We start from the raw sequence: 16,206 nt of genomic DNA, 5'->3' as shown, positions 1-16,206 counted from the left end.
GTGTGACTGTAGTGTTTGCGTGGACCCAGCGCATTTGTAGGGACAGATGTGATGTGCACACAGGTCTTTGCAGGGAAGGAATGCATTTATGAGTAAGGATTGTGTGTGAGCGTGAAGACTGATAGTGGAGTGTGGGTGCAGGAATCTGTATTTCTGTGTTGTTGCTGTCTGTGAAGTGAACACAGCATTTGTGCCGAGATGTCTGGTGGGTGGTCAGCTGGCCACGGCCTGGTAAAGGAGTCAGTGGGCCTCGGCCCTGCGGCCCCCTGCATGGCAGGAGCCTGGGGGCCGCTGGGTAGGGGGCTGGGGGGCAGGGGTAACAGAGGGAGAGATCAAGTCACTGAGAATGCAGCTTTCATTGGTCACTTCTTCATTGTCCCCCTATGGGGTGGGGACCCCGCCTCCTGCCCTCCCCCCTGGACTTCTGGCAGATCTGGGGAAGGGTGCCTCCCAGAGTGGGGGGATCCATGCCCAATAGCACCGGGGAGCTCTGGGGGGCAGAGCTTCCATAAAACTGTGGGTGGGGGCAGTCCCAAGGTCCTGGGGCGGCTCTGCGCTCGTTTGCAGTGTCCAGTACGAAGAGCGCCTTGCACCCGGGCGACTGGTCAGTAATAGTGCATGCGGCCCAGGGTACCCGTGGCCGTGGGGCCGGGCCCCAGTGCTCCTGTGCCCAGCAGATCCGGCTGCCCCGTGCGCCAGATCTCCCGCAAGATCCGCTCCCGTTCCTCCAGCCGCTGCGCGCGCTCCAGTTCTTCAGCCGATGTGAAGACATTGACGCTGAGGGGGCCATCGGGCTCCGGGGACAGCTCGGCTCCCGGCAACGTGTCGTCGGGTCCCAGCCGCGTCACCGTGTCCTCCTCATCTTCGTCGTCGTCCTCGGGCTCCAGGGTGCTACTTCGGAGGTCCCGGCGGGGAGGGGGGCCGCGGGGCCGCGGGCGGGGCGCGCAGGAGATGCTGATGACTAGGAGGCACAGGGTCAGCAGCAGGCCGAAGCAGACGCCCAGCACGAAGTAGAGGCCGAAGCTTTCGGGGTTGGCTGGGGATCAGAGGGCAGGGGTCATGCAGGGGTCCTGGAGGGTGGAAGGCAGTCCTTCTGGAAAAGACTGGTTCTAGGTTTGGAGGCAAGGGCCGTAAGCCCTATACAAGGATATTAGGAAGCTGCTATCAGGCAGTGGGGGGCAATGAGGTTGGTGAAGCTGGGAGGAAGTGAGTGGCAGGGGGTTGGTGTTATGGCAGGGGAGGGAGGACTGGGGTGGCTGAGGGGTGAAGTGGAGCCTGAGAGGGGCAGGAGGGGGTCCGTGTCCCCAGGGTGCTTCCGGCAGCCCGCCCTCACCGCGGATGTGTGCGTAGGCCGCCAGGCTGTTGCTGAGCAACTCCATGTCCCTTCGGGGTGCGTCCATGCTGCTCTGGTGGGGGGCAGCTCTCTTGTCAGCCTGCGAGGTCAGCAAGGTCAGACCCTTCCCCTGAGTCCAGAGCTGACCCTGACCCGCACCCTTCTCGAAGTAGCTCCTCTCCCTGGAATGGCCCCAGGTTCCACCCTGGAGCGAGCGGTTCCCTAATTTCGTGGCCTGCCTGAGCCGGGTCTGGGGGCTCCTTCCTCGGGGCCTGGACGCCCCTCCGTCCTGGGGGCAGAGGAGTGGGCCGCAGGAGGCTCTGCCCCCTTGTGGGTCCCCAGATAAGGCCGGGTAGTGCCGTCCTGGGGCTGGATGGAGGCTAGAGCCGCGGCCTCCTCCCTCACTCCCCAGGCAGACTCCGGGAGGGGAAGCCGTCGCCCACCCGCCTGCCCGCGGGGACCCTCGGCCGGCAGCCCGGGCTCACTCACCGTCCGCGCCCTGCTCCCTGGCAGCCCGGCCCTGCCGCGTCGGGCTTCCGTCCCAGGCAACCGCATACACTCGCGTCCAGTCGCTCCCGCCCGGTCCGGTCCCGGCCACTCCGCCCGCCCGGCTCGACTCCCAGGCGGCTGCAGCGCGGGCCGGACACGGGCCGACGTACCAGCGGGCGGAAAGTTTCCTCCGAGGAAAGAGGAGGGACGGGGCGGGGCGGGGGAGGCGGGGAGGAAAAGGGCCCGGGAGGAAGGGTAGAGGAGCGAGCCTGGGAGGAGGGGAGCGAGGCCTGCGGGGCCGGCCGCTCCCCCACAGGAAACCGCTGGGGAGGCCGGCTGCAGGGACCCGCCCTCAGACTACTAACAACAACAGTAATAGTAATCATGATGAAGTTCTGACTAGGTGGGAGGCAGTGGGCTAAACACTTTACATATTCTTCCATTTCATCTAAACATCTCTATAACGTAGGTACCATTATCCTCACTTTGCGGATAAGTAAACTGAGTCACGGAGAGCTTGAATAACTTTACCAAACAGTCAGGATTTGAACCCACTGCTCTCTCACCCTAGAGCCTGGGCTGTTAACCATTTCCCTATACCTTGCCCCCTCCTCCCAGGGAGCCCCTCGCCCCCAGCCCAGGTGCTTCGTCCCTGCTGCCAGCTCTGCTCCAGACCTACCCTCTTCCCCTCCCCCCCTCTCCCCCAAGTTTCCGATCCTTCAGTCCCTCAACCCGCCTTGGTGGGAGAGGGCTCTCAGGCCTTCCCCACAGGGCCCAGCAGTGTGTGTCCAGCTGGCCGAGCTCTGTCACGAAGGGTTAATGATTGTTGGACTCGGGCTTCTGGCCAGGCCAGACCAGCCTTGCAGAACCCAGCAAGAGGTTCCTGAGCTCTGCTGCTCAGAGCGTGTGGCCCGGGTGCATTCCCCCGCACCTGGCTAAACCTGTCGGTAAACATGCATGCATTCCCGCCTGGGCTAGGGCTTCTGCACGCAGTGCCTTGTGCTTTCAGTATGTGCAGCTTGGGATTTTCTTCCTGTCCAGACTCACAGGCCCCCCTTTCTGGGCCCCCCTCACTGTGCTGGAGCTGGGGTGAGGGGGAGGCCTTCTTGGCGGGAGCCTTTAGAGAGGAGGAGGGAAGGGGGAGAGGAAATTGCAGACATAGCTGAAGGCACTGCCTAAGGCCTGTGGGCCAGTGACCCCCCTCCCTGTCCAGGCTGGAGACCCCCACTCCCAGTCCTGAGACTGGGTTCAAGCAGAGGGCAGGTCTAGATGGGAGGAAGGACGAGGACTGACTGCCATGCGGAGGACCTCCTGGGTGTCTGTGTAACTATTTAGTCTGTTTGTGAGTGTGTGTGGAGGTTATTTCTGCCCATATCTGTATATTTGTGGGTCTATGTGGTATATCTGGTTGAGTATTTTTTGTGGGGGTGGTTATGTATATATAAATCTATATGGCTGCTACTCAACAAGTACTAAACGCTGTGTGCCTAGCACTTCCTCGGTAATGGGGATTCAGCAGTCAACAGAACGGACAAAAACTCCCACCCATAAAGAAGATACTTTTGGGTAGTGCTGAGAGCGCCGAGGATTAGGATATATGATAGAGAACATCTGGGGGTAGCTCTCACAGGGGACATCTGAGATGAGACCTGAATCCTGAGGCGGAGGCAGCCATACCAAGATCTGGAGGAAAGTGGGCAGGAATGGGTGCAAGTGCAAAGGCCCGGAGGTAGGAGGATGCTGGGCGGAGAGAAAGCTGATGTGGATGATGTGCCCTGAGCACAGGAGTGACAGGGTGATTGTGCAGGGACTTGTGGTCTCTGGTAAGTGTAGTGCGGGAGTTTTAGGCAGGGGAGTGTCATGGTCCTGATCTGATGACTCACTTTGGAAAGATCACTCTGTGGGATGGGCCACAAAGAATGGAAGCAGGGAGTGCAGTGGGCAGGCTGACAGCTGGTCTGGCAAGCAATGGCAGTGATTTGCACCAGGGTGGCCAGTGGAGGAGGTAAGAAGTGGTAAGATTAGGACTGTATTCTGAAGATAGCATCAACAGGAAAGAGGAATTAAGGACAACTTGATTTTTGGCCTGAGCACCGGAGGGAAGTTTATATGGGGCAGCAGGTTTTTGGGGGAATCGGAGTTTCATCTGTAGATACGCTAAATTTTAGATGTCCAGTAGATATCTGAGTACAGATGTCAAAGAGGCAGTTGTAGCCCAGAAGAGTCTGGACTGGAAATGGAAATTTGAGAGTCCAACATTTAAGATGGATTAAAAACCGCTGGGTGGTGCAAATGGTTAACGTGCTCGGCTGCTAACCAAAAAGTTGGAGGTTTAAGTCACCCAAAGGTGCCTCAGAAGAAAGGTCTGGCAATCTATTTCCCAAAAATCAACCATGGAAAACCCTATGGAGCACAGCTCTACTCACTCTGACACACATGGGGTTGCCATGAGTCAGAATTGACTCAATAGCAAGTGCTTGACATTGCGAATGTGCTTAATGACACTGAATTGTACACTTAAAAATGATTGAATGGTAACTTTTATGTTATGCTAAGTATATTTTACCACAATTAAAAAAAAAAAAAAGGTGGAAAAAAAAAATCCCAGCCAAGTTTTTTGGAAAAAAACAGAACAAAATAAACTGTGGGAGTGGATGGGACCAATTGCAACAAAGAGGTAGGGAGAGAAGAGGTCCACAGAGGTCACTCAGACATGGAAGAGTCTCTGGAGTCAGCAAGGAGAGACCTGTGACATGGGAGGAAAACCAGGCCAGAAAGAGGGCCTGTTGCAGGTTGGCCCAGGCCCCTGCTCTCAGGTCTAGCTGGCTGGGGTCTCTGCATAGCTCACCTGCCTCCATCCATCCCCCTAATGATCTCCTCCCTGCTGTCCACTGAGGGCTCCTCCCTACCTGTCCACCTGCCCACTTGTTGACCACCTCTGTCCTCCTGTCTGTCCGTGAGACTACAGATTTGCCTTTGAAGGCACAGAGATGACTTAAGATGAAATACAGGAAAGACAAGTCTTGATGGGAGGTCTGGTGGCTGAGAGAGAGCCAGAGTCTATGGCAGGGCAGGCTTCAGGGAGGCTGGCCTGGCATAGTCAGAGCCCACAGCAAAGCCCAAGCACAACTCTGTTCCTGTCCCCAATGCCACGCTGGGGCTGGCGCTGGCCCTGGCCGCTCTGCTTCTGACACTGGGGCCTTACACTGCCATGTGGTCAGGAGCCACCTCGGTCTTGGATGAAGGGAAGAAGAAGACCTGCCCAGTCCTCTGGGTGCCCCCCTCAGCACCAGGCACAGCTGCGGGAAAGAGGGCAGTGAGGAGAGTCTGCTCAGTGAGCAGTAATAGTTATGGATACTGAGTACCCTCCTGGGTCCCTGGCGCCCTGTTAAATGCTGTGTACACCCTAGTCCACCCCTGCTCCCGCAACAATCCTGTGCAGTTGGCAGCATGACTCCCATTTTGCAGAGAGAAAAATGAGGCCCAGAGAGGCTAAGCCATGGATGTGCGGTCACACGGATGTAAGTAGTGGAGCCTGGACTTGAACTTGAGAGCCCATGCTCTTCACCAGTCTCCCACCTCGTGAGACCCAAAGCTGCCATTTCATAATACTTTGCCCCCTTTACACTCCTGAATGAAATTTATGGCTAATATGAAAACCTCCATATCTAATAAAAACTTCTTTTTTTGGTCCTATAAGAGAAACAAAAGGTAGGATATGTATTTAATTGTGACATAGTCCATTGCTAGGAAGGTGACAGCTGAGTGCAGACGACCCTGGAATATTGTGGTGTTGTCAGTGTCTGAAACGGTAAAGAACTGGTGAAGTTCTGAACAACAGCAAGTATAAACTCCCACCACTTTACACAGTAGTTGCATTCCTGGAAAATTCAGTGTATATTATGTATACACAAGTCCTTTGTGTTTACGAGTAAAATGGGAGTTTTGGCTCTGACCATTATAAACAAGTTTTTTCCTATGTCATGCAGGATGTAGAATCTGCCTTCCTTGTGGGATTGTCTGGAGTCGCTGGCCCCCTCTCTAAATAGCACCGCCCAGTCATTGTGACAACCAATTCCCCAAACTCCCTCCCACCCTCGCAGTGGACACAACAGAAAAGATTCCTGCTCTTCATGGAGCTTAACATAAAAGTAGGGGACAGATATAATAATCAAATATATGATGTCAGGTTGTGATAAATGCAATGAAGAAAAATAAGTGGGGGAGGGGCTGGAGAATGGCAGGTGGACGTGGTCAGGGAAGGCCTCTTTGACCGTGGCTGTTGCCATTCAGGTGATTCCGACTCATAGCGACCCTACAGGACAGAATAGAACCTGCCCCATAGGGTTTCCGAGGAGTGGCTGGTGGATTTGAACTGCTGACTTTTTGTAGCAACTGTAGCTCTTAACTACTACGCCACCAGGGCTCTAAGGCCTCTTTGAGGAGGTGACATTTGAGCTGAGACCTGGCTGAAGTGAGGGAGGAAGGCATGCAAATGTTTGGGGGAGAGCCTTCCAGTCAGAAAGAAAAGACAGCACAAAGGCCCTGAAGTAGAAGACGGTGCTTGGCTTGTTCCAGGATCAGCAAGGAGGCCTGTGTAGCTGGGCCAGAGTGAGCGAGGGGTGAGGGGCCGAGAAGTCAGAGGTAGCCAGGGACCTGATGGGTAGAGCCTTACAAGTCAGAGTCAGGCCTTTGGACTTGATTCTGCATGAGGCAGGAAGCCATCAGAGGGTTGTGAGCAGGAGAAGAACAAACTCTCAGTTTTAAAAGGCTCACTCTGGCTGCCATGTGGAAACTGGGCTGTTTCCCAGAGGGACGGGAGACCAGTGAGGCAAGAGATGGTGGCTTAGACAAGGGGGTGGAGGTGTGAAAAGTGGCCAGATTCTGTATATGTTCTGAAGGTAGGGCCCAGCTGACAGGATTAGCAGTGCACTTGACATGGAGAGGAGCCCTGGTAGCGCAGTGGTTAAAAGCTCAAGCTGCTAACCAAAAGGTTGGCAGTTCAAATCCACCAGCTGCTCCTTGGAAACGGGCAGTTCTACTCTGTTGTATAGGGTCACTATGAGTCGGAATCGACTCAAGGGCAATGGGTTTTTTTTTTTGGTTTTTTGGTTTGAACGTGGAATACGAGAGTAGTCAAGAATAACAGGTTTGAAGCCTGAACAATCCAGCCATTGAGACTCATTTCCTCACTTCCTTTCCAACCTCAGACAGCAACACAGCTCCAGTTTGGCTTCTCGCTGAAGGGGACACTGGAGATCAGGCGGTGGTTAAAATAGATGGAAACGTCTCATTTTTAACTTGCTTGACCTCTCGGGACAGAAGGTACTGTTAATCACACCCACCTTTCTGGTACTTTCCCCTTCCTTTGCCCTCAGGGCTCACAGTACAGACATGGTTGAAGGAAGAGCAACCTAAGAAGTTCAGGAGTTCTGGAGTGTCAGCTGTGTGCCAGGCATGGTTCTGGGTGTAGGGATACAAGAGTGAGCCAAACGAAGTCCCTGCTGCGCGGAACTTGCTGTTACCGCTTACTGCTGAGTGTGTGCCTAACTGGTGCAGGGGCCCAGGGGAGACTCATAAACTCAACAGAGGCTGAGCGATGGAGGGGCAGGAGTGAGCTGCAAATGGAGACGAGGTCCAGGCAGCGGCTGGTAGAGCTGGAGAGCGGCAAGGTGGGGCAAGGGTATCCTTCCTCCTTTCGAGGTCTGTGAGCACCTTCTGGTGAAGCATCCAGGGCTGCTTTAATGATAAGGTGTGGGACAGATGTAGTGGGCAAAATGTGGCCAGGAAGATGGATGGCTACCTGGCTGCTGGGGTAGGGATAGGGGTGGGGCGGTGGGGTGCGGTTCGGGACTAGAATCCTGTCTTGGACAGGAGCCACCCCGTGTAGCTGCAGGACCCTTGACGGAAAGGGCTCAGCCTGCGTGGGTCTCTGCTCCTTTTCTGCCCTGGGCCTGAGGGCTCCAGGCCACTGTGTGTGATAATGGGAGCATGTTCTGGGTTCCTGCACACAAAAGTGGGTTTGCACTTGCACTGGGGTGTGCAGGGAGGGGCCAGCGTACCTCTAGCTTCACTGCTCTGTAAGCTCAGCCTGCAAAGTCTAAATTTAGGCGAAGGAAGGAAGGAAGGCAGGAAGGAGCCCCTTGGCATCCTATGGAAGGGAAGGGAGGGGAGGGGAGGAGAGGAGAAGGGATGGTGGGGCAGGAAAAGGCCTGGCCGGCCCTTCTCTTTACCCCAGCTACCCTAGTGGGTATGTGGGTACATGGGTAGTCTCCATCTGGCCAGGTCCCCCACCGCCCAACCCGAGATGGGGGTTTGGCTGGGAGAGAGGATCAGTACTCTTCAGCTGCTCTGCAGGGCCACCTCCCGCCTGCGGAGGCCTGGGGCTGGGCCAAGCCAAGAAGGGAGCTCCCACTTGGGCACCTAGCAGGAGGCTGGACCAGTGGCTCTGGGAGAATGCTGGGTAGTCTGGTCCTCTTCCCCTATTCAAAACAGTGATGCCAGGTGCCACTGCTGGCTGGGGGACATATCCAGGGCGCCTGGCGGCAGAGCCAAGAGCTGTAGGAATCTGAGTTGGGAACTGGGCTGTCTTGCTGGGATGAGAGAAGGACTGGGCTGGGTGGGGCCAGAGAGATGGGGGTGGGGGCGGAAAGGGCAAGAACGGAGGACGATACAGGCACAGTGCCTCCAGATCAGGAAGTTTTATTGCTGACATGCAGGAAGAGTCCCCATGTAGTACAAAAATATGTCTTTATACAAACTTTTTTGTGACTTTTTCCGTTTTGTTTTGTTTCTTTACAATAGGACTTCTCTCAGTATGTGACAGCCAGTGAGGGCAGACCCAACCTCCTCTCGTTTGCTTTGCCAGAAATGCAATCAGACACATGGGCGAACCTTGGAAGGACCAGTCTGTCTGACAGGGCTTTGCAGACCCGGAGGATATTGCTTTGAAAAGGAGGAGAAAGACCACACATGGAAAGCAGGCCCTGGAGGGTCTGGGCAGGCCGCTGGCACAGGGGCTCGCAGAGGCGGGCTCCGGCCGTCTCAGACCCTTACAGGACGAGAGTCACAGGGGCTGGGAGCCCTAGGTCAGACTATTTTTCCATTCCCTTAGGAGGATTTTGTTTTTGAAATAAATATAGAAAAGAGGGCACCCCCACCCGCCCCAGCACAATACTCTGGCTCTCAGTGACTGGATGGCTGAGACAGAGGCAGAGTTTGGTGGTCAGGGGAATAAGTGCTGGGCTCAGGCGGGCTCCCACAGACCCACCGAGGCCGAGGCGCAAGCCGCCCAAGTGCTGGGATGGGGGGCATGGGGAGGAAAGGGCGAGGGTGGCCCTGCTACTGCTGGCAAGAGGTGGCCCCATTTTTTCCAGATGGGGAAACTGAGGCACAAGGAAGTTTGGGAACTTGCCCAAGGTCACTCACAGTGAGTCAGCTTTGAGGGGGGCAGCTCACACCCTGGGAACATGGCCACTGAGGCCTGGGGCACCTCCCCACTGGGGAGCAAGGACAGGCAGAAGGGGTCCTGCCAGTTGGCCAGGGGCATAGGGGGAAGGCCTCTGGGGAAGGGTCTTTGCTTGGCACTGGGCAGGGCCAAGTCCAGTGAGGGAGAGGGGGAGGGGAGGGGAGGGCATTCTGGTGAGAACAGCATTTCTGGCAAGACGGGCATCCACTTCAAAAAATTCGGCTCAAAAAGGGCAGCAGGGCTGTTCTCATGCCAGGCAAGGCAGGGTCCTTCAATCCCTGCAATTCTCCCCACAAGCCTCTCACCCCCCCATGAAGGACCTGGGCGGGGTCTGCTGGGAGAGACACCACATGTATTATGAGGCAAGGGCAGGAGAGATGCCACCGCCACGTTCTCTGGACACTAGAGTGGGGGGAGGGTGAGAGAGTACGAGGACAGGGTCCCCACCCAGCTCTCCGGCCAGCTCCAAGCAGCCATCCCAAGCCCAGCCACCAGGGAGCCCCCTTCACATTGTAATGTCAACGCTACCTTGGTACCACGGTGAAGGATGGAGAGGGAAACCAGAGTTAATGCAAGTGTACATCACCTCAGAGAAGCTACTGAGATGGGGAAAAAGAACCAAGTCTAGAAAGGCCTCCCCATCACCGGAGAGGAAGAGGGACTGGTGGGCTGAGTGGAGCAGGGCCAGCAAGAAGGGGCTTCGCGGGACCTGGAGGGCGAGGAGGGGAACCCATCTGGGGCTGTGCGTCAGACACCCCATGCTGCCCAGCCAGGCTGGTGTGGGGAGCAGCCTTGGGCCACCTAGCGACGGGAGAGAAGTTGGTTTCAGTAAAAAAATAAATATATTTGAATTCGGCTTAAGATGAGGTGAATGTTTTCCGAAGCTTGGACCGAGGGTTCTGGGACCAGAAGTGGGGAAAAGGGAGGGAGGGAGGAAAGCAAAGATGGTGGGGGGGCACTCTAGGGAGTGGGCATCACTTTGGGAGCCAGCAGCGAGCGGCACGTTCAGCTTATCTGGACTGTGGGGAGCAGCTGCCCTGGGCTAGGCGGCTGGGTTGGGCCCCTGGCTGGGCAGGTGGGCTTCCTCCTCCTCCCTCTCACTCAGTCCAGAGACAGCATGGTTAAAGAGACAGAGGTAGATTAAAACGTCATGATTAAAAGCAGATTAGTTATCTAGGCTTCTCAGATTAAAAACCAAACAATCACGCAATCATTCCGAAAGGTAGCCTCGTGGTACCTCTGCTGACCCAGTCTGTGACCTGGACTGTCCCTGTCCCTGTCCCCCTCCCTGTCACAGCCAGGGGGAGAGTCCAATGCTACAAGGCCCAGCTCCAACGGCTGGGCCTCCGGCTGGGGGCCAGGAAGAGGCGGCAGGTGGTGCTGGTGGCCCTGGCTGAGGTGGCTATTTCCGCAGGTAGCGCTGCGCCAGGATGGCCGCGTCCAACGGGTTCATGGGCTGCGCGTCGTGGCCCAGCCGTCGCACCGGTGGCACGCCGCCAAACTGCCGCTTGGGTACCCAGCTCCGGGCCTCGTGAATGGAGCTCTTCTCCTCAGCCAGCAGCAGCTGCTGCCGCATGTAGCTCTCAAACTCGTACTGGGAGCACTCCTCAGTCACCTTCGCCTACGACGCCGCGAGGGAGGAGAGGGCAGACAGAGAAAGTCAGAAACACAGAAAGACAGAAACGCAGACAGGGAGAGCGATAAAGACAGGCTCGCAGGGAGAGATGAGGCAGATAGGAGACAAACACGGAGATAAAGAGATGAGAGTGGCAGTCAGACAGAGGGAGGAGAGACGGAGAGCAGGAGTGAGTGTCAGATGGCCCGGCTCCCAAGGCCTGCCTTCTGGCATGGGTAGCTGAGTGTGGGGCTCCTGGAAGCCCTCCTGCCCCCCTTGGTGTTGGTGCAATCAGAGCTGATCCCTCTCTTCTTAACGTGTTGACCCTGGCAAAGATCATGTCACCTCTTAAGCTTTAGCTTCCTTACCTGTGAAATGGGCAATAACCTGCCCTCACAAAGGTTGCTATGAACCTTGATGGGGGCTGTGCTGGGCTGCTCAGCACCTGGGCGGCCGTTTCTTTATCTTGGCCATGCACATGGGCCCCAAGGTGAGCTCTCTGGAGAGGCCCAGGCAGACAGTAATAGAGACGGAAGTGGTAGGTCCCTGCGCTAATCAGAGGGGGAAAGCAGGGCTCTGGATTCAGACTTGGGTTCAAGGCTCAGCAACCACTTCCAGGCTGTGTGACTCTGGGCAAATTATTTTCCCTCTCTGACCCTCAGTTTCCTCTTTTGTAAAATGGGGATAAGAATACAGGCCACACAGGCCTGGAGTGAGGGCAGGATAAGAGGCGCTGGGAGTGCAGTGGCACTCATTGCATGCTAGTGATGATTATTTTTAGCACAAGGAGGGGTGGGATATGGACTGCGAGGTGGAGAGTTAACGACTGGAACTCCTTTTCCTCAAGGGCCAGGAGGCTCTGCTGCCGTCCCAGGCATGGTCCCTCCAGCTCCTACTGCCCAGTGCTTGCTGTGCAGCTCCAGAGTGGGCCCAGGAGGGAAGGCCCTTTCAGCACCCCAGGCCCAGCATCCCTCCCAGGCTCGGCCAAGCCCTACCCTCCAGAGGGCACCCTAAGATCACCCGCCCACTGTCACCTAGTGCCCCAATTTCCTGCCCCCATCCCAGCCCACTGCTTTCTCCAGTGCAGGGAACAGGGGTGGGGAGAAAATGAATCATCTGAAAAATGAAAAGCAGGAAGGGTGAGAGAGAACCCATGAGTCAGAGGGGCAGAGAAATGTGACCCTTTAAAGGGCCAGCACAGGAAGCAGCAGCTGAGAGAGGGCCAGGCTGGGCTGTGTGGGGCCTTCCAGGGGCCAGTTTCCACCTCACATGCACCACAACCTTCTCTCAGGCCCAGCTAGACACACGGTAGGCCCCAGGCAGCTTGGGCTGAGGATGCCCATGGCCTGCGGGGGAGCTGCTGCCCCTGCCCCGCCTGCTCTCCTTTAGGTCTTCAGTAAAATGGCCATCCGCCCGATCCAACTCACCTCCTGGGAGCTGTCAGCATTGCTCATTTGGTCATCGATGTCTGGAACCACTTGCAAAGGCCCACTCAGAGACGACAGGGACTGCCTGTGGGGACGCAGACGGGTCAGGATGGCTAGGGCAACCCCAGGGCCCTGTCCCCCAGCCCTGGCTGGCAGGAGCCCACAGGGGCCAGGTGCCCACTGCTCTAAAACTTGGCTGGAGTCAGATAGACCTGGGTATGGGTACCAGCTCAGCCTCTTCCTGGCATGACTGATCACTTCTCTGGGCTTCAGTTTTCTCATCTAACAAAGGGGAACAATTTCTACCTCACAGGCTGTGGTGAGAACTCACTGACGTAATGCCCATCCCATACTTGGCATGGACCTGGCCTGTGGGTCCTGAGTTCTGCTTGCACCTCCTAACCTTGCCCATGGGGGAAGAGTCTGGAATTCTGACTGCCTGGCAGAGAAACAGGCTTTGTTTCTGGGCAGGACGGGCAGTGCCTATGGACAAATAGAGCATCTTAGAACCCAGCCTGATGCCCAGTGCCAGCTGCTCACTTACCAAGATGCAATGATGGCACTGAGGGCCTCCAGGACATCGGTGGCGGCGAGGCGCTGCTGGGGGTCGAGGACCAGCAGTTTCCGGATGAGACACACGGTGTTCTCGGAAACCCGCCCATCCCTGACACAGAGAGGGAGAGGGAGAGGGCTCAGGCAGGGTGGGCTGGTGCTGGGCCTCTGACCCAGGACTCCACGCTTGGCTGGGGCGCCTCTGCCCCTCAAGCCCAAAGGGCTGGGGACACCCTCCCGTCCCCGGGGAGGCAGAGACTCACTCAGGGATGGTGTACTCGGCGGCCTTGATCTTGCGGAAGAGCTCTTGTGGGATGCTGTCGTAGAAGGGGAACTGGCCGTACAGCATGGTGAAGAGCACCACGCCCAGGGCCCACATGTCGCTCGGCTTGCCCCGGTATGGCCGGCCTGCGGGGCGGCGGACACACACTCAGCCAGGGCGCCCTCCTGCCTGGCCCAGCCCGTGGCAGGGAAAGGGAATGGCCCTGTGATGGACCCAGCGCTCCTCAGCTGTCAGCTATGTGCCTGGACAGCCCCATGGGACCCCTCCACCTTGCACCTTACTCTGGTCACACTCTTTCCACTTCCCAGAGTGAGTTACACCGTCTCAGGCCTCGGAGTCTGGCACAGTTGCTTCCCTCCCTGCTCATCAGTTTGACTCCTGTTTGTGCTCTCGAGACCGGGCTCAGCAGGATGATGCTGCTGATGGTGACACCTTTCCTGGCTTCCGAGGGGAAGGGATCACATGTGGCCTTGTGCAACCCACCCGCCTGCCACAGGCCACCTGCCTCCTTACAGCCCCTGCTCTGCTCCGCTGGACTATCTGCCAGCCTCAAACAACCAGCTCCTTGAGAGCCGACCTGGTCGACGGCTGGGCTTCCAGCAGAGTGTCTGACAGAACAGGTGGTCCAGAGATGTTTGTAGAACTAAGGGAGAATGACTGGGACATGCCAGCCACTCCCTGCCCCCAGTCACTGTTGCACTGTCCTGCTGGTTTCTCTCAGGGCGCCTAGCACAATGTGGACGGAGATACTTTTTGTCTAATGCTGACTCTCCATCTTCCACTAGAAGCCTTTGCTCACGGCTGAACCCCAGTGTCGAGATGGACTCAGTAAATATCTGCTAAATGAATGAATATCCAGTTAACCTCTCTCTGCTAGTTTCCTTATCTGTAAAATGGAAGCAAGCTCATCTTTAACTGAGCACCGACGTGATGGAGCCCTGGTGGCACAGTGGTTAAAAGCTCGACTGCTAACCAAAACGTTGGCAGTTCAAATCCACCAGCTGCTCCCTGGAAACTTACAATCAACATTTTCATTTCACTAAATCTCTGTCACAACTCTCTGAATTTGATAATACCCCTATTATTCCAGAGAGGAAATTGAGGGCCGGGAATGTTACTTTGCCCCAGGTCACATGACTGGAGAGTGCCAGAGTTGGGATGTGAACCCATGTCTGACTGTAAAAGCCCCGCTCTTCCCATATTTAGGGCCCACCCATCTATCTATCAGTAAGAGAGCACCTGCCCCCTAAATGTAAAGTATGAGAACTCAAGCTGCTCAAAAGCCCCTGCCCCACTGCCCTCTGTGACAGTGGCCTCTCCTGGAGTTCCAGAATACCCTGCTGTTGGGTGCAGAAGACAAGCTGTCAGGCACCTCAGTGTCACCTCCCTCGGTGCCAGGCAGCACTCAGGCAACTAAGATCCCTCCTCCAGCCTAGCTGGAGATGGGTGGGGACCCACTGCTTTCATAAAAGGGGAGCTGGAGGTCAAGCTCTCCACGGTCAAGCAGCTTAACTGGGTGGGTGCACGTAGGCACTGACGGGCCAGTACAGGCTCTAGCTCTGCCTTTAGAAGGTACCATGGAGCCTTCTGAACTGAGCCTGTCACTCCATCTGTCAAATGAGGATGACAATGATGGCCACCACACGGGGCTGTGGTGAGGAGGGGCTCCGGCCTGGCTGCTACCGCAGGCAGCTTTGTGAAGACAAGCCTTCCCCAGCTCTCCCCAAGGCTGCATCGCTCTAGCCCTGTCCAGCCCCACAGTGGCCAAAAGCAGCGTGGTGACCTTGCACAGCTGACCCCCCAGTCAGCCCCTCTCTTCCAGACCTGCTCCACCAAGTGGGGTCAACTGGACATGTGAGTCACCAGTACAGAGTCCATTCTTTGATCCGATATCCTTAGCTCTGTATGGCTCCAAAAACGGCGCTTCCTCTCCTGGAGGAGCTGGAGGGAGGGTCCTGCTGAGATGCCCGAGACAGAATCACAGGGCTAAGGCAGGAGGGGTGCCCTCAGTCTGAGCCAGCCCAGCAGACAGGCCCAGAACTCCTGCTCTGAGCTGGATGGGGGCTAGGTGGCCCCTCTGGTAGACAAGCTCTGTGAGGCACTCTCACCATGCAGGGACCTTTCCCTCCAAATCCCACTGACCCTCAAACTCTGCTTTCAGTAATAATAAGGCCAGGTACTGTTTACTGAGCAGATGCTAGGTGATGGGCTTTATTGAGCCCCACGGGGACCTAATGAAGTAGATGCTATTATTATTTCTATTTTATAGCTGAGAAAACTGAGGCCCAGAGGTCAGTAACTTTCCCAAAGCCACATAGTTATTAACCAGACTATAAACTATAAGAACAAGACTGTCTGCCTTTTCACAGCTGCATGTCCGCTGCCCAGGGCTGTGCTTGGCGCACAGAGAATGAACGAAGTGGCAGATCTGGAATCTAAACACAGACAGCAGGATTCCAGAGCAAGTGCTACCTTGTACTATAAAGCATCTCACTCGTCCTCTTGAAGATGGAGGCAGGGTTGCTTCCAGCCTTTAACCCATGAAAAGACTGACGTTCAGAAAAGGGGGTTGAAGGCCAAAGCCACACAGCTGGTTAAATAGCAAGGCCAGAATTAGAACCTGGGTCCCTGGTCTCACAGTCTAGGAGTCTTTCTGCTGCAGTGGGCTCCCTCTGTTTCATCTTCCAAGACTGGCACAGGCTTGGAAGAGCCAGAGAGGCCACAGGCAGCAGCAGGGCGAACTTTGAGGCCTCCTGCACCACACACAGAGGCCACCTGAGCCTGTCCGGCCCTCCCAGCGCCTAGCTGTGCAGACAGTCACAGGCCTGCCCACGTACCTGGCTCTATCACCCACAGGGATGCTTCTGGGACTATCATGGAGGGTATCCAGGCTGGGTTGTGCCATTGGGGATGGTGCCCAGGGAGCTTGAGTGGCCCCCTGGCCCCCTGATCCCTCTAGCAGAGGCAATGGTGACGCCAGCCAAAACCCGAGGCCTGGGAAGTGGCACCACTACTTCCTCTGCAGGCGGGCAGCCCTGG

General features: G+C 56.4%; 2 protein-coding genes across 4 annotated transcripts in view; both read right to left on the bottom strand.

The window, feature by feature from the left end:
• Positions 1-429: 429 nt before the first annotated feature.
• On the bottom strand, positions 430-1,987 carry EVA1B (eva-1 homolog B). Its single transcript, XM_004371936.2, has 3 exons — positions 1,823-1,987; positions 1,334-1,433; positions 430-1,036 (listed from the first exon to the last, which is right to left on the bottom strand). Exons 1-3 carry the CDS (start codon positions 1,886-1,888, stop codon positions 606-608), a joined length of 597 nt encoding a protein of 198 aa, XP_004371993.2. The 5' UTR covers positions 1,889-1,987; the 3' UTR covers positions 430-605.
• An 8,026-nt stretch (positions 1,988-10,013) lies between these two features.
• The window catches only part of STK40 (serine/threonine kinase 40), a 48,358-nt gene continuing 42,165 nt past the window's right edge, over positions 10,014-16,206 (bottom strand). For 2 of the 3 annotated variants that reach the window (XM_023727230.1, XM_004371935.2), the window contains 4 exons: positions 13,148-13,292; positions 12,877-12,996; positions 12,333-12,417; positions 10,017-10,911 (listed from right to left, as the gene is read on the bottom strand). In XM_023727230.1, coding sequence (XP_023582998.1) covers positions 10,693-10,911; positions 12,333-12,417; positions 12,877-12,996; positions 13,148-13,292 — 569 coding nt within the window. In that variant the 3' untranslated portion in view covers positions 10,017-10,692. Of the gene's footprint in view, positions 10,912-12,332; positions 12,418-12,876; positions 12,997-13,147; positions 13,293-16,206 lie in introns of all 3 variants that reach the window. The other variant, XM_023727231.1, reaches the window with a different exon arrangement.

The sequence above is a fragment of the Trichechus manatus genome, unplaced genomic scaffold, assembly GCF_000243295.1.
Source record: "Trichechus manatus latirostris isolate Lorelei unplaced genomic scaffold, TriManLat1.0 scaffold00015, whole genome shotgun sequence".
Taxonomy (NCBI): Eukaryota; Metazoa; Chordata; class Mammalia; order Sirenia; family Trichechidae; genus Trichechus; species Trichechus manatus.
This window is presented reverse-complemented; position numbering and strand designations above follow the sequence as displayed.